We start from the raw sequence: 26,584 nt of genomic DNA, 5'->3' as shown, positions 1-26,584 counted from the left end.
GGGTCCCCAAAACCTTCCATAGCAACTTGTCAGGAAGGAGGAAACCACCAAAATTTGCACTCCTTTCTCCAGTGAAATCACTAAGAGTGATTTGCCAAAAAAGATTTTCCAATAAAGAGGAAATGCATCATTTAAAAATAGGACAGCAATATCACCAGTATTTGAATATGTTAATTTATATGTATAGATGGAAAATTAAACATTAGAATTTAAATAGAAATGTAATACATCTCTGCATAGTGTGAAAAACTGTAGCCAGGTGACCTGCTTGCCCACCTGTTCAGTCTGCTGTCCTGATGCTACCTTCCGATGGGAGACAATTTTATGTTTCTTTACCTTTAAACTGCCATTGAACAGGACAGCCTTTCAAACTGAAGGTATCTCCAAATAAGAGCTATTCTCTGCAACAGAGGACAGGTGAGCATGCTAGGGCTGGCCATGGATGTTTTGCAGCCTGAGAAGACTAGGCGACTTCTTCCCAGACCCTATATAGACGTTCATCAGACTGGTATGTGGATCTTATGTCAGTGTCCTCCTGAGGGCAGCCTAGGTGGCCCAGGGTGGGCGACTAGGTCTCCACGTGTCCTCCAGCTGTTTGGTACTGCTCATCTTCCATCACAAGAGGCAGAAAACTCTTCCTAAAGTTAGGGTCATTCTGTTTGAGCTCAAGTCTACACCCAACCCATTGTGTAGAAATGACCTACATGATGACCGAGGAATCCACACTCAAATGCACAGCAGAAAAAAATAATCTAGGTTGGTCATGATATCATAAGGGAACGTTGTTTCCTTCCACTAAGTACTGGAAGAAAGACTCATTAGAAGGACATTCTTTGATTCAGTTTGGCTTACAAGTTCTTTGCTTAAGAGCCGGAATTAAGAGGTGGACCTTGTTTCTTACATTATACAAGCTACTTTTTTGCTACTTTGTAGTGTGTGTGCACATAAGTTAGGGTTCCCATGATCTCTCCTCCATACTGGGAAGTAAGTTTCCTGAATTCCAACTTGTGTGACCAGCCATGCAGTTGTCTCAGCAAGTGTGACATCCACCCAGGAAATCGCCATGTGGAAAGAAGCACTTCTCCATCTGCCTCACCTCACACATTTGCAACTGGAACATCCTTCGTTCCTTCTCCATCTCCTCAGCAATCTCTCCTCCCACTACCTCAGTTCGCACCATTCCATACTGTTTTGCCAGCTCCCGCTTTTCTTTCTCTATCTTTGTGCTCACATAGGAAAAAAAAGACAAATATTAGTTGCTGAGCACAAGACAGAGTTGCTTTTACACACACACACACACACACACATATCTGTATTTTACTGGAATCTGCTAAAAGGAAAGTTGCAATACACTGGTGTAGTAGGAGATCAACACCAGACCAACTTACAGTTTGCTCTCATAATCTTTCCAGGCTTTCTCAAAAGGCTTTTTAAAGTCCTGTTAAGAGACAAACAAGAATCCTGTATTTGTTCTTTATTTTTTCTTTTCTGTTCTCAAACGTTCAGGACTCCTATAAATTGTTGCATGACCAACAATCAGTCATGAGATAGCAACATATAAACAGACCTTCTCAGTAGCAGCACCTAATCTTGGGAACATTCTCCCATGTTTCAAGAGAAAGAAACTGGTGTACTAATGCCTCTTGTACGTACTTGCTCAAGCTTTTTCTTATTTCTAATTGATCATGACACTGTTTTGGTTTTCTGCTTTGTTATACTGTGTTAAGGTACTTCCTGTTTCACAATGTTTTAATGTGAATTTTAACATTGTATTGCATGTGCTTTTAAGTAAATTACTTGGAAATCCTGCAAGTCAAAAAGAATAGAACCAGGTTAAGTAAAACAATCACCATCACCCTCTATGGAAGGAGAGGATACTTATTATGTTCCCTGTAACATTCATGTTTTTTGTAGCACAGTTTAAGATTTCTTCCAGAGTTTCAACCTAACTTATTACATTTGTATGTCCCCCGCATAGCCAAAGGGTTCTCTGGGTGGCTCACAAAAACAGCAACCAGCAGCAAAAACATAAAATCATGACAAGGTTAAAACATGCACATCCAACACAACTTAAAATCCAATTAATTTAAGATATTGAATAGGATAACCAGTGCACATAACAATAAAATCAAGCAGTAAAAACAATATAATAAGGTCAGGGATTTTACTAAAAACAAGTACTAAATAAATCGGCTTAACATTATGTTTTGTGTCTATTTTCAATTTTTAAAAAATCTGGTTCTTTTTCATTCCACTTCCTTCAGTCCTACTGATGCATTGTGCACAGTTGTACACCTTCTAAACTGCAAGAAAAGTTCATTTCCTAGGTTGCACACCAGTCTGGATGCCTGTAACCCTCCAGTATTGTATGCATCATGGAAAGAATATAGAGGCAGATGCTGCCTCCGCACTCTGCTCCTGCAGAACTCCTAGACAGCCAGTTTGAGCTATCCAAGTGCCATGTTTCAGCGTGTGAGGGAAAGATTGAGATGCAGCACATCATGGCAGCACACGTATCCTCCACTCCCTGCTCCCCAGAATGGCCACCGAACCCCATCTCCAAGGTTGCAACAGCTGGAGAGGTTCTTTCTGTGCTGGCTGAGAGAGTGGAGGGTGCACCAGGAAGTGGGTAAATACCGGCCGCTCCCTTTCGTCAGTGAAGACCACCCAGGCTTTGGTTTCTCTTGAAAGCTGACATTTTGACAGCTGCCAAGAAAAAACATCATGAAAAATAAACCTGAAGACATTGCCTAGGTGGACCTTACCATTTCAGGCCTGTGCAAGTGTATCCAACTAAACAACTAAGAATTTTGAAAATATTTGCCTGCACTAAATCTTCTGCACTAAAAATGGGGGGGGGGGATGAACTTGTGACAGCACTCTGGGCACTTTGAAGGGGCTTGCCACTAGTTGTCAAATTGGCGACCATGAAATGCTAATTCCCCCTGCCCAAAAACATGAGGAGCAGACAGGGAGGGAGGAGCCATGGTAAGCAGCAGCAAGGGCTTATGATCGCATTGGGGGGCACCATGCCGGTAACAGTCACTCCACGATGCCACCTGGGTATCAGTGGGGTGACTGGCACTTGCAGTGCCCTGGGCTAGATGGGCAAGAGCATCAAGGCATCTATGTCATTTTTGCCAAGCAACTTTCCACAACCTCTGATGGGCTTGGTTGCCTGAGTTCAGAAAACAAAACAACCCATCATGGACCCAACAAATCTGAACAAGCCATGGATTTCATTGCCTTCAAAGGAGCCTCTTTGTAGGAATCAGTCTGGAATCACACAACATGACAACCCACAATGGCTTGTCACCCATAACAGTTTATCATGTTGTGAGAAGCCAGTTTGAGAGTTTATCATCTTGAAATTACAAGTAAATTTTCCCAAGCAGTTTCACAGTGAAAGGGAAAACTAGAAAATTTGGGGCATTTACTTACCCCTTTGAAATCACCCTTGATCAGCGAGTCCAGGGCAAAGTTAATGTTGTGATACAGGCTCAGTAACTAGAAATAAAATAGTTCCATTTGAAAGCAGCACAACAAAATATTTCATATTCTTCAGCATGAGTAGAATAAAGGCTAGAACATGCTTTTCAGGGTGAGTTATTAGGGAATAGAATAAATGAACAATACTTAGGTCTTTTTGTAAACACCTATATGAATATATACGAGGGCATTTCCAAATTGTTCAGTGCTGGGCTAGATTGGCAAGAGATTGGCTAGATTGGTTTCTGTGCTCCCCACTTCATCCCCCAGGCCTCAGAACACATCCTGAGGGCCGTGAGCAAATTCCCTGTCCTTTCCCTGCCCTTTCCTATGGCTGCTGTGGCCTCTTCCTGATTGGTCTGCTGCAGTCCTAAATTGGGATCCCCCCACCTCCTTTTCCCAAGTGTACCTGCACATCTCCAGTGCTTCCCAGCTGCTCCACTCTTCTGTTTTACACCTTATTTGGCCAATATAAGTGGTATCGTCTAAGTATAAATGCACTTACCATTTCAGAAGTAACTGGGGTTTTGAGAAGAAGGAAAAGCTGGACAGGGTCCCCTCTCAGTCCACTCAGGGCCCTGGGTCTGTACCTTTTCCCTCAAGAGACTTGAGGATTTGATACCACTTAGGGCTGTCCAACTTACATCTTTTTCTTCAAAGAACTGAGGGGTTTACACCATGCAAGGTTTCCAAATAGTCAGGAGTGGAGTACCTATCCTATGTGTGTCTCTCTGCTTCTATAAGCTCAGGTGATAACACAGCCTGATCAAATGTACTTTTCTGGTAGGTTTAAAAATGAGTGTCACAATAGCCTCTGTTTTAGCCTCTGGTGTTTATCTTTTTTTGTGGGGGGCGGGTTAGTAATTGATGGATTTTATTGTAAGTCACCTTGGAAAACCAAAGTTCAATTGAAAAGTGGGTAAATGTTCAAAATAACATAAAATATAAATAAAATGATTATATGATGTCAAAAAAAAAATCAGGGCAGGAATTGGTTGGCAAGCATTTCTGCATTCCTAAATTCCTCTGAAAGAATTTAAAGGTAAGAAAATTTGGGACTTTCTCAGGTCCTTTACTCTTCCTCCTGTATATGCCCTCAACCATATTTTGCAGACAAATACATGGGGAGGGGGGAAAAGGTTCGTACCATGCTCTTGACAGCTTCTAGCAGCTCCCTGGAAAATGAGGCAAAAGAGCTAAATGCTTCAGCCAACTTCTCCTCTCCATTGTTTTGATAATTTCCTGAGAACTTCTCCTGGGCAGCAATATGAGCTTCTAAATGACCAATGAGATCTGCAGAAACAGAATGTTGTTGAATCATTAACGTACAAGCTCTTGCTGAGACAAACAGAAATATGCTTTCAAATTATAAATCAGGGAGGTGTCAGGCTGACTCTCAAGAAGCTTATTATGTATCTACTTAGAAGTAAGCAATGGGACTCATGGGTCAGTGTGTATGACTGCAGCTTAAACAGGCTTTGGGGATATAAGAAGATGCAGTATAAAGTACATAATTAGGGATGGGCTTTTCCTTGTCTGTTTCCAAGGCACTCTGTTTGTATTATAGTAAAAAAAAAATCCAAAACCCAGGGTAAGGGCAATGGCAGGGGCGGCTTATGTTGAAACGGATTCTGTGGAGTTTAGTTAGCAGAGGTGTCCAACCACCTAACGCAGGGCAGGGGGAGTAACAGAGGCAATTTTCATCTCCCCATTCTGCCCTGCAGATTTCCCTGGTTGGGCTCTTCAGTCCATCTAGCTAGGTAAATTTGGAGGGAGAGTAAGTGAGGCTGAAAGAGTCTCAGGCCAGCTCACATCTCGAAATCTTTGTTCTCCTCCCCTCCCTGCCCACCAGGACATCTCCCTTTCCCCAGCCCCCCACTCTGAGGTCAAGCTTTGGACACTGGAGAGGCCGTTGACACAGTTCTCTCTTCACCAGCTGGGAGGGAGAGTAGTCTGGAGTCTGGTCTCACATCCAGCACTATCTCTGACTTTATTTTTATTTATTTTATTTTTATTTATTAAAACATTTTTATGCCGCCCCCTTCGCCGAAGCCTCGGGGCGGCTTACAACAAGTAGTTGAATAATTATAATTAAAAATATAAACATTAAAATACATACAATATAAAATAAGCCACCCTGGCCAGATAAAATTCAATAATATTAACATTTAAAATGCTGCTTAAATAAAAAGGTCTTCGCCTGGCGCCGAAAAACAAATAACGACGGCGCCAGGCGGACCTCTCTGGGGAGCGCGTCCCATAACTTAGGCGCCACCGCTGAGAAAGCCCTCCTCCGAGTCTTTGTGCACCATGCAACACTCCCTGGGATCCTTTCTTGGGGATCATGGGATTGCCGTCTCCATCATCCTTACAGTAGACCCCTTGAAGGAACAATTGACCAATCAAGTTCCTTTAATTTCAATGGGTTTACCCACAATATGATTAAATCTGGAAGCAAACCATGGAATCTGTTTCAATATTGGCCAGTTTTTCCCCTCCACATTCTCCAGACACCAACTTTGTTTAACATTTAGAACTTCAAAGATTTCTTGTTATTTTGATGGTCTAATAATGATATAGCCCTGCTTTTTATTTATGAGCCAACACTGTTACCTCTGCATTTTATGTGATCAAGTAGTTATCACCAATATGCTTATTAACAAGTTTTCAGTGATTACTCGTCCACATGAAAGTAAACTCTCCCTGGATTTCACATTGTTTGCAAAAGTGAGCAGTTTAGGAAGCTACTTTATACTCAGTGAAACCATTGGCCCAACGAACTCAATACTGCCCAAACAGACTGGCAGATCTTCTCCAGAGTTTCAGATGGGAGTCTTGCTTTACCTTCCCTGGAGAAACCATAGACTGAAACTGGGGCATTTCTGTACAAAGCATGTGCTTGAACACAGTTACAAAACAATGGGTTGGTAAAATGAAGAGTATCAGGCAAGTTAACGTGTGCATACATTTTACTAGGTTAGCTGGCATGGCTTCTTGTAATGAATACCTTATCTAAGCCTTCCCCAACATGATGCTCTCCACATGGGCTGGACCACAACTGCCCATCTCAGACTGTCTATACTAGGGAAGTTGGGAGTTGTGCTCCAGCCCACTTGCTGGGGAAGGCTGTCCTTCAAATGAGTGACAGGTTTACAAATGTGGGCACACCTGGAAAGCACACCTCTCCTCCAGTCAACTGCATCCGGCATTGCTAGGGTCAAGTTGCAATCCTATACACACTGATGTGAGAATGAAGTCTCATTTAAGTTTCAGTAAATCCTAGGATTTACTTCTGAGCAGCCATACACAATTGGGCACCTTGAGTTTGGGAAGGTACCTATATCTTTAAGAACTGAGGAAAGCAACATGAGGTTAAAATAAAAACTCAAGCCTTCTAATCTGGAACTTCTAATCCCACTTCCTATTGTAATTGGTTGTGCTCTGACCTTGTCCAGTTGCATGCTCTGCTTTCACCGCTTTCCTTATTTTTTGCAGAACAACTCGATCTAGATCCAAGGCCTAAAAAGGTTAAAGAATGAACAAGCAAGCAAGTGAGACATTGAGCTGTAGTGTGTGTCCTGCTCCACATGCTCAGCCAGCTACATAAATACAATTTGCTTAAGTTCTAAATTGACCATGCTATTATAGAGCATATTACTCTATACTGCTTCCCGGGACATGTTAAGCAATTCCCCAGAAACTGTGCTAAGCAGGTTGAGACTAGGACACCATGATGCCTATGACACACACACACCCCATGCTTGTCAAGTTTGCCTCTCTATTGAAGGGATTCTCCAGAACATTCTGCAGTGGGGAGTCATTAAAACGAAAATCATATGGCACATATTATGTAGTGTGAACTTTGGAAAGCAGTAAATGCCACTTCCACAGAATGGGAGTGGCAGGGTGGACGAAATTTCGGGGTATCGGGGAGATTGAAGAGGGAACCTGAGGTGCTCTTGGAGCGTAGCATTTATAGTCTTAACACTGGCCTAGCTACTCTAGGGAGCCCAAAGCATAAACTAATCTTTCCCAGCGAGGTGCCTTCTGGAGATTTTGGATCAACACTGATCAGACCCAGCCCACACCAGTCAATAATCCAGAAACCTAGCAGTTGCACCCCAAAATATCAGGAGGATGCCAGGTTAGATAAGGGTGCCCTCCGTGAATCCAGGAAAGATTGTTCATCTCCACTGAGGATATCTTCTCTATTACAGAATAGGGCTAGCACTAGAATAATGTTAGCAAGAACCACAAGTGTATTACTGTTTTATTATTTGCTGAAAACACTTCAAGGTTCCTCAATTGATTACTGCAGCACTTTCCATGGTACTGTTATTAAGGCTGATAGCTCTATTTTCTAGTTTTCTGGCAGCGTTAAAACAAACCCAAAACCACACTAGTGATCTTCACATGTCAAGTGAATGCTTTTCCTTCACTGTTATCATTACTCACCAGTTTGTATGTGTTCTCTTCAGCTTCCGGAGAATACTTTGGCTATGACTGCCTTTCACACTGTTTGAATTCATGCAACACTTCCGTTTCCTGATGTTACAAGCTTTCCTTTTGAACCTAGAAACTATTAATATTGCTGAATGGTTTCCTGTTTCTAGCTTTAATTTTGTTTTTCCATTCTGCCCTAAGGGACTTTAACTGTATTTTAGGATAAGTTTTATCATGCAAAGTTTGATCAAGCATATTCACCCTTTTAGATTCACCTTCTCAGGATCCAAGCTTACACACAAGAAAATAAGCCTCAGCATTTTATGTTCTCTCTTCCCATGTGTGCTGGGAAGAGAATTAATTAGCATAATTGTACCCACCAGATGTAAGTTGTTGTGACCAGTGAAGGCAGGTGGTTGGGGTGGTTTACATAGTATCCAGCAACCCTGGAACAAGCCATGGGTTTCGGGATGCTTCATAACCCACTCCAGACATTCACCTTCATCTGTTTTGGGTATCATGAAAATCCACCCCAACACTGATAATTATATTGGCTAAGGAGAAAAAAAAAAACAAGTCTTGACCTTTCCATAATCATAAACCAACCCAGTGGGCCCATATTTGAAAATCTGGGAAATCATATGCAACAGATTTCAAAAGAGGAAGTGAGAAGGTGAGAACTAGTTTGAAGTTACCACTGGAGAAAAAAAATAGATTATGCTTTCAACTGTCCTGCAAAGATAGCTGAAAGACGTTTTGCATTTTTAAGTATTTTTCCCTACTTTCTTTCCTTCCAAGGAATTCAAGGCAGCTTCTCCTCCTCTCAGTCTTATCCTCACAATAACAACCCTGTGAGGTAGGCTGGACTGAAAATCTGTGACTGGCCCAAAGTCACCCATGAAGCTTCATGGCTGAATGGAACTAGAACCCAGATTACTTACATTCCAGTCCCACACTTTTAACCATTACTCCACAATTTTGAAAGAGTGATGTATCAAAAGCTATTTGATTTAGTAGCAGAGCAAAACAAATAGACATATCACACAAAAACAATATCCTTCTTTCTGAGTTTTCCTGTTCATTTCAAAGAGACATCCCCAGATAAATAGTGTAGGATTGCATCCTAAAACTTTCCCACCCAAATAAATTAATGTGGACATTTGTAACAGGGCACACTTTGGGCGAGCATGTTTTGGACTGTATTTCCCAGCATTCCCAACCACTGTCTACACAGGTTGGGACTGCTGGGAGCTAGAGCCCTAAACATCTAGAGGGCACCAACTGGAGAAGGCTATCTTAAGGGTACAGCTGCTGAAGACAACTCAAATCACTGAGTGCACCAAGAGGAGCATAATTTAAACAATCAGTTCCAGTTCCTATTTCACCATGCTGGAGGGGCTTACCAGCATGTTTCCAGGAGTGCCTTTACCCAGGTAATTCAGCCACGCCTAAAAAGGGCCCTGCTGTAGGTGCCCATGAGGTAACAACAGTGGAAGGAAAGAGTAAGGCCTCTAGCTGGTCATGCAGCTGTGGATCTGTCCTCCAGCTGTCACTCACTTAAGTTTGATCATTGCATCATTCAGAAGACAACTGAACACTACTGATTTAGTGAGGAATTTTTTTATTGATTTCACTGGGCAATTTTTTAAAAATTTTGCATATGGGTTGCTATTTGTTCTTCTCAATATTTTACATACTATCTGGGGTTCAAGTGAACGTTAAGGTAATTTGCTGTTTCCCATTGCATGTTAGGCGTATTATATCAGCTGCTTGAGGCTTCCTCTTTTGAAGGAAAAGTCAGGCACAAATCCTTAAATTTTTAAAAGTGTTTACTCCCCAGTTTGTTGAGCCTGAGAGGGGAAAGCTCCTGGCTTCCTGTGCATAAAGAGAGGCACTTTGTCTCCAAGGGATCCCCAGTCCTGCTCCCTCCACCGTGAACCCACCAGCTACCTCCAGCCCTTCTCCCTGCTTACCTCTTCCAGGCTGCCAACAGTGCTCTTGCATTTGCCCATGTGGCTGGTGAAGGAGGAGGTGGTTGGAGAGCTCAGATCCTCCTGGGTCTGGGAGATGAAGTCTTGGACAGAGATTAGCTCAGGCATCGTGTCAGCTAAAGCAGAGCTCTGGGCTCCCTAGCAGAGCGCTTGGCTATCCCGCGGAGCTGCAGTATCGGAATGGCAGGCCACAAAAAAAGGGGAACAGGAATGAGAGGAAGCAGCTAAGGGTGGCTGGGGAGGCCACAAACATCTAAAAGGCAGAGCAGCAGCTGGCCCACAACTGTCCCTCCATATCCCTGAGGCATGCAAAACTGTCCTGTCATCCTCCTGCTTTCCTTCCCAACACAGACATCCAAGTAACCCATGAAAGCTCTCCGCCTCACACTGACTGAACTATTTCTCCCCTCTTCTTTATTTAAAACCTTTATATACTAATATTTCAATGAAATCTCAAGACAGTTTACACAAATAGTAAGGCAATAACAACAGTAAATCATTTATTGTTTATTGAAATACAAACAAAAAAGCACTCTGAGCATGTACAGATTTGCATTTTCAACTTGTAGCACCATTATGACCACAGGAATAAAATGGAATTTGCTTCTGCTCCTGGCCCCAAAGTCCAGCCATAGCTGCACTCTGGTGTAGAGGGGCAGGATAGTGTGGGACAAGTCATGCAGTAACCAAAATACAGTAAATATAGAGGGGTGATAAAAATGGGAAGGGTGCCTATAGCACTGTAGGACATACCTGGCTGGCCAGCATTAAGCCTGGGCAGGCTAGTCACGTCTTCCAGTGTAACCAGAGTCCACACAGGCAGGGATTAAGAGGAGTCCCTCTCCAGAGCTCCCAGACCAAACCTCAGGCAGCCCCGCCTCCCAGCTGAGCACAGAAACCACCTGAATTCAAATATGCCAATCAGTGCTCACAGTTGGAATTTCAACCCAATAAGCAGCTGGCCATGGGAGGTATTAAAGGGGACACCACCAGACACTCAGGGTCATTTGCTATTTCACTGTGATCAGACTTTATTCTCGAGAGTAAAATACAGTTTTTTCTACCCGTCGTTCTTCTTGTGCTTGATTGGGCCAAGTGTGCCAGATCTGGACTCCTTATGTCCAACAGCACAAATGGGGACCAACACACACATTGCTGGCTGGGATTGTACTCTTATCAATATAAATATCACCATTTTGAAGGTTGTTTGATAGAAGGACAGGAAATGAATGTTTCAACAAGCAAGTAAACAACAAACAGGAAGTTGGGTCTAATACCCAGCATGGCAATACCTATGAATACAAAAAATAGCCTAGCATAGGAACTACGCACCTTTCCTGATGTAAAGGGGGAGTGAATTGGGGATACAGCACAAGCTAAACAACTAAGTAGACCCTGATCACTGATGTGAGGCAAGTCTCCATTCCTGTTGTACCAAAGCTGTAAGAAGAGAGATTCAAGGGATGTGGAACTACAGCCATACCAGAAGCATATCTTGTTAGGCATCAGAAGATACTTGAGCACAATGAACCTCAATCAAGTTGTAGACAAGGGCAAACAACCAAAATCATCCAGGGAAGAATGGACAGGGATTTTTAGCTTAGAAAAATGGTGAGAAGGGTGGTAGTAGGGATATGGTAGACTTGTATCAAATTATGTATGGTGTGGAGAAAGGGAGTAGGGAGAAGATGGTCTCTCTCATATCATACTAGAACCTGAGTGTCCTACACAGTTAGAGAAAATGGGTTTTCCTTCCCTTGGTCCACCAGCTGATATCCCAGGAGATATCAGAGCAACTTGTCTCCCACTTGTGAGCAATTTTTTTGGCTCACTGCACCTTTTTTCTCTTTACCTTGTGGTTGTTGGCTGCCATGGGGAACCTTTTGAAGAGCACACATGAAACACTGGAGGTGGTCCCTCTCCAGAGCTCCCAGACCAAACATCAGGCAGTCCAGCCTCCCAGGTAAGCACAGAAACCACCTGAATTCAAACGCACCAATGGTTTTTTTTTTTAAACAATAAATGCATGCACTAGATGTGCACAATTTTTTTCCTTGGGTTTTAACCTTTTTCTACTTGGGCTTGCACAACTGCTGAGGTAGGAAGCCTTTCCAGGACATTGTTGGGTGAGGGTGGGGGGCATACCGGCTCTCAAAGTGCAGCAAATACAATCCCTGAGCATTGACCCAGTGAAGTTCCAAGCAGGAACTTTTTTGCTTTGCTTTCCCCTAGCAGCTTTCCAAAGACAAGCTGTCAGGGAAGCAAAGGCATGAGAGATCCTTGCTTGTAAAAAGGGCTGGCATAAATTACATCCTCCCCATGGCGAGACACTCATACTTTTCTTTTTAACCTTGACAGTCCTTGACTTGGAATAGTGCATGCTTTGCATCTTTCAGCAGGACTGCAGCTGTTCAGGAAAATGCCCAAGTGCTTCCTTCTCAGGAGAAAGGAGCAATCACAGCCAGCTCTCAGGGTTGTTACCTGCTGCAAAGATTGCCAACACTTCTTATTTAAAAACCATATATACATTCATATGTGGGTTTGCACAGATCTGAATTGAAAAATCAATAAAATAAGGTTCTTGTTTGCTTTTCAATTCAGATTTGTGCAAGTACAGAGGTGTGCACTTGGATGGATCTGAAATAACAGCTTTAATTTAAGTGATTTAAAATGCAAAACTGATAGCTCAGAGTTCTTTTTTTTAATTTCAGGACTGATGAACACTTTTTAATGTATATACACCTGTATGTGTATATAATGCAAGGAGTAATGCAAGGTGCAAAGAGAAATGTTAGGTGTGGTCTTCACAATTGAGGTAATACACCTGGCAACTAAATCCTCAGTGCATCATAAGACCCGATTGTGCTGCCTATAAAGTTACCCAACTGTGCCTCTGGTCTCAGAATCCTCAATCAGCCACATGCAGAGAATGAACTCATGTGTGTTGTGCACATGAATGCATCTCGCATTTGAGCCACATGTGCAAAAAGAAAAAAAGGAAAGATTATGAGGCAACAATAGGAAAACAAATTTCCAAACACATCAACATATTTCTTAATAGCAGCTGCCACAGTACCCAAAAACCCAGGAAACCACACTGACATTTTCACATTTGCTGGAAGTGTACCAACTAAGTCATGTTCAGTTGAATTTGTAAAGCAAAAATAAAGAAGTGCTGTCACAATCATTTTATGGAATGAAAAGAGCCTTTCTAGATGAGCTGTAAGTCTTTTTACTTTGATTTTAACTTTGGTCATTGATTGGAAATGTTTTTAACCCTCTCCTGAAAACTTCATTAGTCTTTCAAGCTAATCACAACTAATGCACAGAGTTGTCCAAACGCTTTTGAGTTTTTGATTTTTGAGGATCCAAGGTATATTTTGACTCAGCTCCAGACTTCCTAGGTTTTTTACTGCTCACCCCATGAGAACTTTGTTGTTGTTGTTGTTCCAAGATACAATTTCTTGATTCTGTTTGTAGTTGCATCTAAATGTTTCCTTTAGGTATTCTGTGTTCCTATTTGCTCGGGTTATCTCATTTTATTTAACGCGTTATTGGCTTCATATTGCACATGTTGAGACAAAAACAAATCCTGCAACTTCCAGTATCACCTAGCCATCTATTCTGGCTGAGGAATGCTGAGAATTGCAGAATTCATTTCTGCATAGGATTATACCCTTAGAATCATAGAATAGTAGAGTTGGAAATGGCCAGAGGATTAGGAATCGCATATTTCCTCAACAAGTCGCTCTGTCCTCAGAAGTGTTGCATAGTGAGATACTGCACACTGCACCTTTTATCATATGTGGTGGACTTGTGACAATGTGAAAAAGTACTGGATTAAAATACATAAATGGCTTGAGGAAATGCTACAAAAACCTTTAGCTTTTAAACCTGAAGTTTTCCTATTAGGCATTATACCGGAAGATATTAACAAACAAATGTATTTGATGTTACATGTAATCACTGCGGCGAGGATTGCATTTGCTCAACATTGGAAAAGTGAGGAATTACCCACCGATGAACTGATCCTAAGAAAGATTCTGGACTGTGCAGAAATGGATAGATTGACTTTATCACTGAAGGAGAAAGAAGATACTGACTTCTATCAAACTTGGGAACTTTTTTATTACTGGCTGGAGAAATGAGACTTGGCTTAGATTTAAAGATGTCTTTAAGTTGTTATAAAAGGATTTGATTATGACTATAGAATGTTAAAAAATATGTAGTAGGGGGCTGACCCAGTATGTCCGATGTATTTGATGAATGATGTTTTTGGTAGTAGTTTAGAAATCTTAATAAAAAATCTTTATTAAAAAAAAGAGATACTGCACACTATTGGGGGCAGAGGAATGCTGTGCACACACCAGCCTGCTGTGACAGAGCAGGGCAGGCTTGCCAGTGGAAACCTGCTTCTACATGCCAGTCACTCTGGCTGTATCAGGAAATACATCTGTAGGAACAGCAATACCTGCAACTGCTAATTCGTAAAGTGTCAGTGTCATTTATTAAAAAGTGCATGAAAGGCCAAGTTACGATTCACTAAAACAAATCCAGATTTGACTGTACAGAAACAACAAAAATCACAATTTCACAATGTGAAAAGCAACAGGCAGCATTTCAGTTAGTGGAGCCTTGGAGGGGTGGAGGACAGTTGGAGGGAAATTGTCACAACTTTACTGAGGACACACCAGAGAAGTCAGGTTTTTCTGTTGCTGAGTTGTCACATTTCCTCAGTAGTATCTGGATACTGGGAAGTGCAACTCTTTCACGTGGTAGTGCTAATCTGTTGTTTCATGTACTAGCTTACAGAAAGAGTGCAGGCAGTATTGGGCAGTATTGGTGAAGCTGAGGAATAACATAAGCCTATCCTCAATTCCCCCACTCTGTGACCATTTTTAATAAATATTGGCTGGGTGAACCTGGGATTGTTCTTCTAATGATCTGGACCCCACTCTACCAAGTGGAATGAACAGTAGTACATGCCCAAACTAAACAGTATATTTCTTCTCATACCCTTAGCCAGTTGCATGGATATTGCACTAGAGCAGGAGTGGGCAGCTTGGGGGATCTGAGGGCCAGTTAGCCCTCCAGAATCTCTTGAGAATTCTACCCCTCCACATACCTGCCACCAATTTTCCAACTGTGGCCAAAAGGGTACATTTGACTTTAGGCATGCAAAGCATGTGGGGTGGTAGGCATGTCATGATGGGGGTGGCAGAGGCTGCAAAATAGGTCAGGGGGGTTAATGTGACCTGCAGGCCTCAAGCTACTCACCTCTACACTAATGAGAAAATGTGGCTGAGGTCACACAGGTTTATTATCTGTACCAGCTGCTCAGGCCTTTGGAACTAATGCTTTGTTAAGTCAAACACCACTTAGCCAGGTCTTCCTTGTGGCTTGCCAGGTGCTTCACTATTTTTCCAGTGGAGGCAGGACCTTAGTGGGCAACGAAGATAGCCAACAGAGTAAGTTTGGCTTGGTGGATCAGCAGTTGGGCAGACATGAGCTAGACAGATGTCATGCTCCTACTTTTAATCAGTATTGTGAGTATGATAGGATGAATACAAGTAGTTATGGAGCTCTCCATTCTTTCCCATTTTTAACTCCCCATCTAAAGTTTCTTGTTCTTTTACATGGCTAAAATTGCCCTGCCTGAATGACTGCTGGAAAAACAGCATAATGATCATTGAATGATTGATGTATGTTGTTTTTCAGTCTAAGTTTCAGTCTAAACAACTAGTTCATCACCATCTCACTGGGTTATATTAAGATTTGATCCTGTGTAATGTTTTTGGCAGTGCAAGGTCCATTTTCACATTTTCCTTTGTCTACCAAACTGATGAATTGGGAATGTAGATAGCAATGGCATAAAACTGTGAATCCCCTTCCAGGTGGGTGGGTTTCAGTGCTTCTGCACAGTGGTGGCTTCCTCTCGTTGGTGCTTGAGATACTTTTTACCAAGAAGAGCTATGGAGCCAGCTCCATAGGTGTGCATTAACAGGCAAGGCAGTTGTCAAAGAGTTCCAGAGTTCCTTCAGAGACTACTATCATCACACTGAGGATATGAGCCAGCAGTCCAACCAGTGCTACCATTTTCACTGACAGATGCATTTCCAAAATCCTCCAAGCACAATTAGCTACCTGTGCAGGTCTCTCAATATCTTTGCTACAGAAGTCACTTTCTTTGTTGCAGTTTGGAGAGGAGTTGTGGGGATGCGGGGAGAGAGTGTGCTTAGCCGTTTATTATCTTCTGACTGATGTATCCAGGCATAGTGTAGAGAAGGAGAACCAAGAATATGGTCACAACTGCAATAATCACTAATGCAATGATGTACTTCTTATACCTTTTCCAAATGAAAAAGATGAACGTTTTCATTGGGTTCACAAACCAATTGAAGGATGTTTTTGGGCGGCTAGAAAAGAAAGACGGACAAAAACTCAGTGTGAGTTTGAACAAGAGCATTACAGCAAAGTTGTGTGTTGTTTACCACTCAGAAACTAAAAGTAGCCAAAGCTTAATCTCACAATCAATGAACACTCTTGAACAACTGTATTTTTAAAAGATATGGGCAGCCCTGCTGAATTAGACCAAAAGCTATTGAGTCCAGCTTCCTGCTTCCTGCAGTAGTAAGCCAGAAGCCTGTGGGAAATACACAAGTGTACTCCCATTGGAGGTTTCCCAGCTTTTGCACATTTTTCTCCCATTCTAAAAGATGGAAATGTCTTTCTTAAGGCTTAATCACTGGCAGTAAGGGCTTTGAGCTAAACTATCCTAGCAGTTTCTGGTATTTTGACCCCACCACTTTTGCCTTCAGTGCTGTCTGTCTCTTGGAACTCAGCCACAAAGATCTTCTCCAAACTGGAGTCTGGTGCTTGGACTGAAAGGGTTTGCGTACCCCCACTGAAGGTAGCATGTTGTCACCGTGACTTGTAGCCATTTATATCTTAGTTCTCTATCAGTTGATCAAAACTGACATACTCCACTTGCACCTGAATCCCGGATCCTTTGTACCGAATCATGTTGCTAATTAAAAGAGCATGTTCTAACTGAATAAATGCATTCCACTTTATTCAAAGCATTACTGTGAATTTAACATTTATGGTCAAAAAGTGGGCAATTAACAGTAGCACTGTGATAACATTGATTTTCACCCTCAGTAGGGTGCCTCTTCCTTGCATCTTCTGAAGCATGGACCAGTTATCTTGATGCAAGGTGATACCCCAAACAATTGAGCATAGCACAAAGCAAAGCATTATGACCGCTATGTTCAAGTGGGTCACACACCGTAAATTTACCCCAATCCTCTGGTGAACTGTTTCCTCATGGACCCAAATGCTATGATTCCGGGGAACCACTCCTTTTTGCTGGTATAATGCAGGTGGCAAAGCAGAGCTAGTCAGGAGCATAGCCAGACCATTTTCAAATCTATAGATACTTACTTGGGTTTCTCAAGTGGTTCTGGCTCTTTCCGCCCTAGACCAACCGGAGCCTTCTCAGCTTCCTCTAAGGTTAGTAGCTGGAATTCAGCTTCTACTTTTCCCTGAAGAGAAATACAACATAGGTAAGTGCCTGACATATTGCAACGATTTGTTGTCTGAAGAAAACTTCTGTTTGACCTATGAGAAAAAACTGATCACAGACAGGCCAAATCCTTCTCCCATGCAGCCTTTTTCTGGGAAATCCAGCTTATGTGGTTAGCAATTTATAGAAACATACAATAGTAGAGTTAGAAGAAACCTATAAAATCATCAAGTCCAACTCCCTGCTCAGTGTTAAAATATTCCTGAAGGATGACCGTCCAACTGCTTCTTGAATGCTTCCAACTTCCCTGGTACTAGAAGTCTATCAATGGCTACTAGTCCTAAAGGCTAGTAGGACTTGTATGCTCCCTCCAGTATGAAAGGCAGTGCACTAGTCCTAAAGGCTAGTAGGACTTGTATGAAAGGCAGTGCACCTATATACACCTGTTACTGGAGAACCTGGGCTGGAGGGTGCTGGTATACTCATATCCTGCTTGTGGGATCCTGTGGACAACTGGTTGGATACTCTGTGAGCAGAATCTGGGCCCTTGTTCTGGTCTGGCATGACTCTTTTTAAATTCTAGGAGGCCACAAGTAAAGGAGAAAGAATTCCCTCAGGCAACTATTTAGGAAGGAAGTCCTTCAGAAAAAGGACTTTCTTTGTGGTTGTGCCCCTGAGTCTTTCACGTGACTCTTCCCTGCCAGGGAAATATCAGCATATTTTCTTACTGTTAGGATGAAGATGTTTCCACTAGGATCTGAAAACTCAACATCTTCTGGCTTTATTGAGGTCCCCCACTTCTTCTTCTTCTTCTTTTTCTTCTGTTTAGCCTCTCTTTCTTCTCTTTCAATGTCTTCCTGACCTTTCAGTTTGATGAAGGGCCACCAGCCCTTCATCCGCTTGTTTCGGAAGATGGAAAAGCGAGGCATGGCCTTCTCTTTGGCCATCCTGATGGTGCACTGCTCTGAACTCTTAGCAGCTCTCACCATGTCATTTAGCTTTAACTCAATGGCCCCTTGAAACAGAGCAAAGAATGGAGAACATTAGACACTAGCCATTTATAAAAGATATTAGGCAATTGCCAAAATGGCTGAAACTTGGCCTTTTAATTCATAGGGGATTACAGGAAATTTGTTTGCTGCGATTAGCACAGTAGTGTTTGGCATATTTCAGCCCAAGGCCTAATGAAACTACAGATGATCTCCCAGGGGTTGTATTCCAGTAGTGGGAATGGCCAAAGCCAAAAGAGGTGGAGCCACAATGCCAGTATATTTTCACTGAAAGCTTTTACTGCCAGTAACTAATCTTAAGGAGAGATATTTCTATATATTACAACAAGGAAAACACAGGCAAAAGTAAAAGGTCATTTAATGATTGGTGGTTAGAGGAAAGCAGGTAGGATCAGAGGAAGGGTGTGTGATTACCTGGGCAACCCAAGAAGGCTGGATTGGGATCCAAAAGAGTCAGATTTGGTCCATGGACCTGAGCATCATCAGCCCCCTATTAGGGTATGAAGCCAAGCTTAGGATCCAGCATGGTTACAAGACTCAGCATCAGACCAAACCATTCAGTCAACTAGTTCATTTGCTCCCTGTTAAAGGCAAGAGCCTCAACCCAGCAGATGAGACTGCACTAGTTAGGATATGTCCTGCAGAAAAATGCTTACAGGGTTGGTTTGAGATAATTCATTGAATGCACACAAACCATGCACACAAGCAGAAGGCATGACAAGTCTGAGGTCATTATCAGTCTGACTTGGAGGAAAAACTCTTTGTGAACCAAGAGGCATGAATTAGTCAGCGTCAGGTGGCAACTTGAGACATAGGCATTGTGTTGGCATGGATCAGGGGGAGGCCAAAGGCCAACTGTCAGGGAATGTGCAATCAGGACTGGACGGTATTTGGGAGAAGTCAGAGAAGAGTGAGGCAAAGGAAACAAGGAGTCAGAAAGCAGATTCAAGGCATAGCCCAGGAACAATTGACCAGTTTAGCAGCATCTTCTTCCTTTTTCCTTGTAAAAGAGCTGCTACGAAGCTGTACGTTAGAGAAGCGCAAGAGCGCCTGTATTCAAAGGATGCTTCCAGACAAGGGCATTATTGTGCTGTCACTTTGCCGTATTTGTAACTCTCCCATGCCTTCCTACTGCTTATTCAGACTCTTCCCTTCACCCTCCCACACACAGACAATTAATCCATTAAGAGAAGGCAAGGACAGAGCAGCTGCACATGCATGTCATGCAACTAAGCAGTAACAATGATGAGAAAGAGGATGAGTTGGAGAGTACGGTGGTGAGAAGCAGACTCGCTGAGAGAGGGGAGGCATTAAGGGTGTCTTGCCCAAGGGTTCTCCAAAGCCTGGGGCCAGAACTGATCCTTCTATGAAAAAAGTGTCCTGCAGATGTGTTGGACTACAGCTCCCAGAATCTCCCAACCAGCACATCTAGAACCATGTTGGAGAATGCTGTTGTAGACCCTCATATTACATGATGCAAAACTGAGCCATAGAAAGGAGAAATAAGCTATGCATTAAAGATGACACCAAAGGAGTGCAGCTCAGATCATCTGGTTTGATGATCTCAAAATAAACCTGAACAGACTGTTCTGAATGAGATCTTTTCTACATGAGGCTGGTAATCTACTGTATCCACTGTAGATTTTTCACAGAATTGAGATCAAGCACCACGTAGCTTTTTCACTACTGCTTTTCCATAAAATAATCTCTAGGTCGGGCTGTGCCACAGCAGAATAACAACTACATAAGTAAGAAAACACTATTTTTCCCACTTTGAGAAATAATAATATATTTTCCTTTATTGTACTCCAACCCCCTTACCCTATTCAGGAAAATGCTTTTTAAAAACAGAATCAAATCAGAAACTTTTCTAAGAAACCCATAAAGAACTATGTAAGGACTTGGGCCCACATAAATTCCTCATGCAGAAAAGCTCACAGTGCAACCACAACAGATGCAACAACATCAGAGTGAAATTCAGAACCAGGAAAATATTTTGCAGCCACTAGATGGTGCTCCATGAAAGGTCTCCTTTCACACAGGTGGTTGTTCCAATGAATTTGTATAATTTTCTTTATTACCCTGTTCTTTTAATTCAGACTTTTGCAATTCTGCTCTACAACACAGCACTACCTTCTGTTGTACAATGGAGCACATAGGAAGACAAGAAAACCTCCACAGGGGAAACAAGACCCCCTGCATGAAAGGAAATACTTTCTTCAGCAAAAAAAACCAAAGTTTCAGTAAAACAGCAGGTTAAATGCCTTGTGTAGCTCTAGCAGACTTAGGAAACACGATGTTGGTGCTGAAAGCTTCTCAAATACCATATTTTTCCGTATATAAGATGCTACTTTTTCTTAAAAACATTTACTTAAAAATGGGCATGCGTCTTATACACGGAAGGGGGGCTATGGGCATTCTGGGGGAGTAGATTGGTGTGCGCGGAGGGGCGGTGGGGGGTGGCGAGGCGGTAACTTACTCACTGGAGATGGGTAGGAAAAGTGGGGGGCGTCCTATACATGGGGGCATCTTATAGATGGAAAAATACGATACATTTCAAATGAGAGGAAGAGAAGAAGGCGTATGGGGGGTGTAGCTTAGCTTTGTTTAGAAGATCTAGAGCCAGCTTTACTTTCCTGCCTACAGGTCGCATTATGTGTAACACACCTTTTTGCCCACAAGGGGCCCTCAAGTCTTAAAAGCATTTTTGAGAAGCGTAAGGCGACAACGAACATCAACATTCTGTAAAAGCAAAGGGAAAAAAAGATACCTAGAAAATCATTTGCTGAAATCCTGTCATAGTCCCAGACTTGAAGGACAAGGACTGCTGGCTCCCGGAATTCTGATTCCTCCAGGGAAAAGATGGAGTCCTTCTTTTTGTATGTTATTTCTTTCTCTGTTGGGAGGTAGTCAAAGCGGAACACAAATCTCCAGTTGAAGTTGCCTTCCCCAGTCAAAGAGTTAAAATGAACATCTGTTTCTTGCTTGTCTTTCTCCAGCCCTTTGATCCAACTGCAGAAGAACCTTCATTAGCATCTACCAATATTTTAGTATTCAAAATGTTTGAATATGTGGCTAAATAAGATGGGAGACACAGAGCACAGACCCTCACTTGCATAGTGTTTCTCAGTCCATATACCAACCGCACCCCAAAGAGGAAACTTGTGCATCCTCTCTCATATTGCAAAACACCCACATCTTCTTATACAGGCCATGTATTTCCATTGCAAACCTGTATTGGAAGAAGCACCCTATATTGGTACAAAACTCACAAACAAGTCAGTTTTTGTTCCATAGTCAGCTCCTGCCGCACTGATCAGCCCCCAAACAGCAGGGCAAAGAAGAAATTCTGGGCTAAGGCCTCATCACCTGAGCTCTTACTAAACAAAGGAAATGATAACAGTGTAAACCTTCCATTTACTGCAATGCTCTGAAAGACAATCTTTACAAAAGCAGCAGGATCTCTGATTTTCTGCTTTGCTGAGCACCAGTCTTCTTATACTGGCATGAGTATCTGATGCTGCATTTTCTAAGGCCACAATCAATGGCTATCACCCCCTTTAACAACTTGGATCCAAGCAGCTGAGATCAGTGTGAAGGCTTGCAGAGAGGACTGGATAATTCATCAAATAAATATTGAATGTTAGGAACCAAACAACTGAGAAAGACTGCTTCCCAGTTATCTTGCTGATCAGTGTGTTGGAAGCAGACTAGATGGACCTCCATGTCAGCCTTTCCCAACCTGGTGCTGCCCACATGTGCTTGATCACAGCTGTCATCAACCCAGCTTCATGCTGGCTGGAGAGTATGAGGGCTGCAGTTCAATATATCTGAAGGGCAGGAGGCTGAAGGAGGTTGCTTTAGCCTAAGCAGAAAACCCTTATAAAGATGGACTTGAAAGTGTTTCTCTTGCTGGCTGTTTTAGCCCGCCTCAGCTAAGGCACCTTTTTACATAGATGTCACTGGAAATTTCTCCTGTTATTGGGTTGACATCATCAAGGACCACATCATCAGTATTCCAGATAATAACACGTAGCTCATAACTAGAAAGAAATGGAAAAGAAGAGCTGGTTAAAAGATAATGTCTTTCTTTGTAAGTCCTGGTGAATACAAGAACAAAGTGCGACCTCCAGTAACCCCAGCATCTGAACCAGACCACAAGAATGTCAAATGGATCAAAGGTACGAATGGAAATCTAACCTCTTTATTAAAAAAGACTTCCTCACTTGAGTTTTTTTAAGCCCATCCAAATTTAGATGTGATCTCCCAGGCGAAGCTGGGGCAAGTCTGCATGGCAAACTTGCACCTATATTTGCAGATTCACCACATCCAGTCTGATGCTTAAATGACATGTGGACTATACTTCTCACTGCTTCCTTACTGGAATTGCATATTGTGGTCTTCCCTGATCCAGTGCTTTCTCTACATACTGGGCTACAACACCCATCAATCCCCAGCCAGCATGAACAGTGAAACACATCTGGAGAGTGCCAAGTCGGAGAAGACTAATATACTTTATTCACATGCCAATGGCTTACTTAGATCTGCTTCTTGTCATCCTTCTGTCCTCCCCATTCATCATGTATCATTACACAACTGCATAATCCTCTTGCTTCACATTTATATATTTTAATTCTTACTAGTAAGAGCAAATGCCAACTTTGTGGAAATGAGCCAACAATGATCAATGAAAACTGCTTCATTTATGTTTTTCTTCATTAAGTGGTTGTGAGAAAATTTGCTCCCCTTTAAGGCGATACAGTTTGCTTTGTGGTAGGTGCATATAGCACAATTCCTATATATTATTAGAGGAGATAAAGCAAGGCAGGCACATGTTTCAGATGCTTTTCCATTAAAAAGCTGCAGCCAATGCATACAACATTAATGAAAAAACCTATAGAGATGTTTGGAAACTGGCTTCCATTTCACACAGACCTTACCTGATTGGAAGTCGTGGTTTGATGTTAACAGGAGGTGGTGGAGGGACATCGTTTGGAAACATGTCAATCCACATGTGGAGAGATCCCTGAGAAAAGGGGAAGAAACAAGCTTGTTTGAAAAAGCAGTGAAGAGTTTTGTAGCACCCTAAATACGAACACGTTGATTATGGCATAAGCTTTTGTGAGTACTCTCAGTAAAGGGACAGCATCCATGAAGTCTGTGTCCACCACCAGTTAAACCCATAGTCTGTTGCTGTGTTACTGGAGAGTTGATTAACCCTCGCATAAACCATATTCCTTTGGATTGCATAACATGACAAGCCATAGCCAGGCAGTTTTGATCATGTGAATCAAGTTACTAACATAGTGCTGGGGCTGAATTCATCATGAGAAAGTAACATAGGAACGTGAGATCAATTGCCACACAGAGCCATCACCATTTAGACACCATCCTATCATTGGTCATACTGTTATGCACATGCATCCCACTTCCAAATGGCCATTGGTGATGCTGGCTGGGGCTGATGGGAATTTGAGTCCAACAACATCTGAAGGGTTGCAGTTTCCCCACTGCTACTGTCTATCAACTAGCTTTCAAATAAAACTATGCTGTACAATGAGTAAATCAACATTCTAGCCTCACCTGTAAGAGACCCGGGTTATCTGGATTGTAAAGGGATCGAACCTCCACATGTTCTGGTACTAATTTGTATCCATATTCAGGCATTTCATCCCAGTGTTGAAGAACATACAAAGCCTTGTGCTCATCATAAGCAGACCAAGTTTCATCATCATTTTCTTTCTTGTCTTTTACAAAGGCTTCTAGAATGTAACGCAATGTAATACAATTAGTCAGAAGCCCATAAGACAGTGGGCCAGATAAATCATCATTAACCTATGAAGATCATTAACCAACAAAGATTCACAGAGGAACAATGGGCGCCAGCCAATTTGCAGTTTTGACTAAGCTCTCTCCTCTAAAAATTTGCACAAAGTAGGCTAGAGAAAGTTTTCATATTCTTATTGAAAACATCCTGCAGATCTCAAAAAGGGAGACTGGGAATCTAGGGTTGGGATCCAAAGATGTGCACAGCAAGTAATATCAACTAAAGTTGATTTGGGTTTGTATTTCTCCTATTGTTGTTGTTATTAGTCGTGAAGTCACATCCAACCCATCATGACCCCATGGATAACATTCCTCCAGGCCTTCCTGTCCTCCATCATCCCCCGGAGTCCACTTAAGCTCACACCAACTGCTTCAGTGACTCCATCTAGCCACCTCATTCTCTGCCGTCCCCTTCTTCTTCTGCTATCAATTGTTTCCAGCATTAGGCTCTTCTCCAGTGAGTCCTTTCTTCTCATTAGGTGGCCAAAGTATTTGAGTTTCATCTTCAGTATCTGGCCTTCTAAAGAGCAGTCAGGGTTGATCTCCTCTAGGACTGACCGGTTTGATCGCCTTGCTGTCCAAGGAACTCGCAGGAGTCTCCTCCAGCACCACAATTCAAAGGCCTCAATCCTTTGGCGCTCAGCCTTCCTTATGGTCCAACTTTCATAGCCATACATTCTAACTGGGAAAACCCTAGCCTTGACTATACGCACTTTGTTAATATGATTCTGGGGAGATTTTCAAAATCAGATTATAATATGGCAGGAGGAGGGGTCTACATTTCAAGGATAGGATTTGGCATGCTGGGATGTAGCAATCAGAGTACAGCCCTTTGATAGCCACATTATCAATGCATGCAAAAATATGGAAAGGAGGAGGTCAAATTCAGAAGAGCTGAAACCAACAAGAAAATTAGTCAGGTTTTTTCATCCTCTTTATAACTCAACCTTTGATCATTTGCTAGTCAAGTAAATCAGAATACTATGTTACTGTTGGACTGAACATTAAGAATGAGAAGTCAGGCATACAATTGTACCTATCATTAGGAATGTCAAGTTCAAATAGCTAAAAATTTAATGTTTTAAGGCACTCCAATAAAATGTCTCTTCAGAATTATTATAGAAGAAATAGAATGGAAATGCACATATGTTTTCTTTCTGAGTATATTTCTCCATGAAGGGGCTCTGTGTTGTGCCTGGCTGATAATTGGAGGTTGCAGGATGCAGAAAGAAACTCTGAAATGAAATCTACAGAAACTCAATTAATCTGGAAATAATTACTCTGTTTTAATATCCCTAGTTATTGAAGTCTTTACTGCATGAGACTAAACAGAGTGCAAAGGAAAATCTAGAACTATTTTAAACATTTTTAAAGGAATGAAATTGTATTTATATTAAGATTTGCCTGATCCAGCAGAATACCCAGGAAATCAAACCACAGAATTGTAAACTTAACAGAAACTAATATTAACCAAGCCTAGTTCAGATAAGAACATTTTCTCATAAATTACAATTCCCTGATTAAATGACTGCCAGAATCAGATGGAAAGAGATGCACAAGCTCCAATAATACCTTCAGGAAAAGCTTCGGGAGGGATCTTAAAAATCTTGTTGTTTACTTTGACTTCTTCCTTCCTGTACTCAGCTGAAGGGAGTGCATTCTTCTTGCACAAACTCTCCAAAATATGTGAGGGTTTGAAAGCATCTCGCCACATGTTGTAGCCTTCTCTGTAAGGGAAAAACAAATTCAGACATTAACTTGTAATTGGAGCAGACTTGGACAATGACCTAGTTTATGTCATCTTAATCTTGGCATTCCTGTAGAGTAGCAAGTATTATTCCTGCTGTGGGAGGTTAAATAAAAGACTCCCCTGGAAGACTACAGGATATTTTCAGGCAACTGTAAGGGCAGAACTGAAAAATAACAATACAAAAATACTATCAAAATGATGAGAGGGATTCACCATTAGCTAACCATCTCACTCCCTCTAGTACATACGTGTCATATTGTGAGGCCACTCCACAGTTGGCTCTATGGTTGCTGTAGAATCGATTCTCCAAATCAATCTTCGTCTCCCCAATTAAGTCATCAGAGCCAACCAAATCATGGTCGAATATTGATATAGTGACTTCTGATTCTACAGGAAAGGATATGCTCAGTTCCAGCACTCTGAATGAAAGAGAACAAGAGTGTGTGTGAAAGAGAGTCATTGGATTACTAAAGGGTAGTACAATGCTTTCAGAAGCAGTCCATAGGCAACAATAATTTTACCATGAGGATGCAGAGGTCATAAACCCCTT

General features: G+C 42.1%; 2 protein-coding genes across 4 annotated transcripts in view; both read right to left on the bottom strand.

Annotated features, from left to right (window-relative positions):
• The window catches only part of LOC123031965 (arf-GAP with SH3 domain, ANK repeat and PH domain-containing protein 2-like), a 44,142-nt gene extending 33,448 nt beyond the window's left edge, over window positions 1-10,694 (bottom strand). The window contains exons 1-7 of one of the 3 annotated variants that reach the window (XM_044447506.1): window positions 10,677-10,694; window positions 9,906-10,090; window positions 6,936-7,008; window positions 4,637-4,782; window positions 3,442-3,507; window positions 1,389-1,438; window positions 1,097-1,226 (exon numbers count right to left, since the gene is read on the bottom strand). In XM_044447506.1, the coding sequence (XP_044303441.1) occupies window positions 1,097-1,226; window positions 1,389-1,438; window positions 3,442-3,507; window positions 4,637-4,782; window positions 6,936-7,008; window positions 9,906-10,031 (591 nt within the window). In that variant the 5' untranslated portion in view covers window positions 10,032-10,090; window positions 10,677-10,694. Of the gene's footprint in view, window positions 1-1,096; window positions 1,227-1,388; window positions 1,439-3,441; window positions 3,508-4,636; window positions 4,783-6,935; window positions 7,009-9,905; window positions 10,204-10,676 lie in introns of those variants that run through there. The other 2 variants (XR_006416429.1, XM_044447507.1) reach the window with 2 other exon arrangements.
• Window positions 10,695-16,158: 5,464 nt separating this feature from the next.
• The window catches only part of LOC123031953 (fer-1-like protein 4), a 67,251-nt gene continuing 56,825 nt past the window's right edge, over window positions 16,159-26,584 (bottom strand). The window contains exons 37-45 of the mRNA XM_044447484.1: window positions 26,283-26,453; window positions 25,857-26,011; window positions 24,042-24,220; window positions 23,399-23,484; window positions 22,403-22,501; window positions 21,229-21,470; window positions 18,177-18,463; window positions 17,367-17,467; window positions 16,159-16,339 (exon numbers count right to left, since the gene is read on the bottom strand). Coding sequence (XP_044303419.1) covers window positions 16,159-16,339; window positions 17,367-17,467; window positions 18,177-18,463; window positions 21,229-21,470; window positions 22,403-22,501; window positions 23,399-23,484; window positions 24,042-24,220; window positions 25,857-26,011; window positions 26,283-26,453 — 1,501 coding nt within the window. The remainder of the gene's footprint in view (window positions 16,340-17,366; window positions 17,468-18,176; window positions 18,464-21,228; window positions 21,471-22,402; window positions 22,502-23,398; window positions 23,485-24,041; window positions 24,221-25,856; window positions 26,012-26,282; window positions 26,454-26,584) is intronic.

This window comes from Varanus komodoensis, unplaced genomic scaffold (genome assembly GCF_004798865.1).
Source record: "Varanus komodoensis strain SLA01 unplaced genomic scaffold, ASM479886v1 scaffold52, whole genome shotgun sequence".
Lineage (NCBI taxonomy): Eukaryota > Metazoa > Chordata > Lepidosauria > Squamata > Varanidae > Varanus > Varanus komodoensis.
This window is presented reverse-complemented; position numbering and strand designations above follow the sequence as displayed.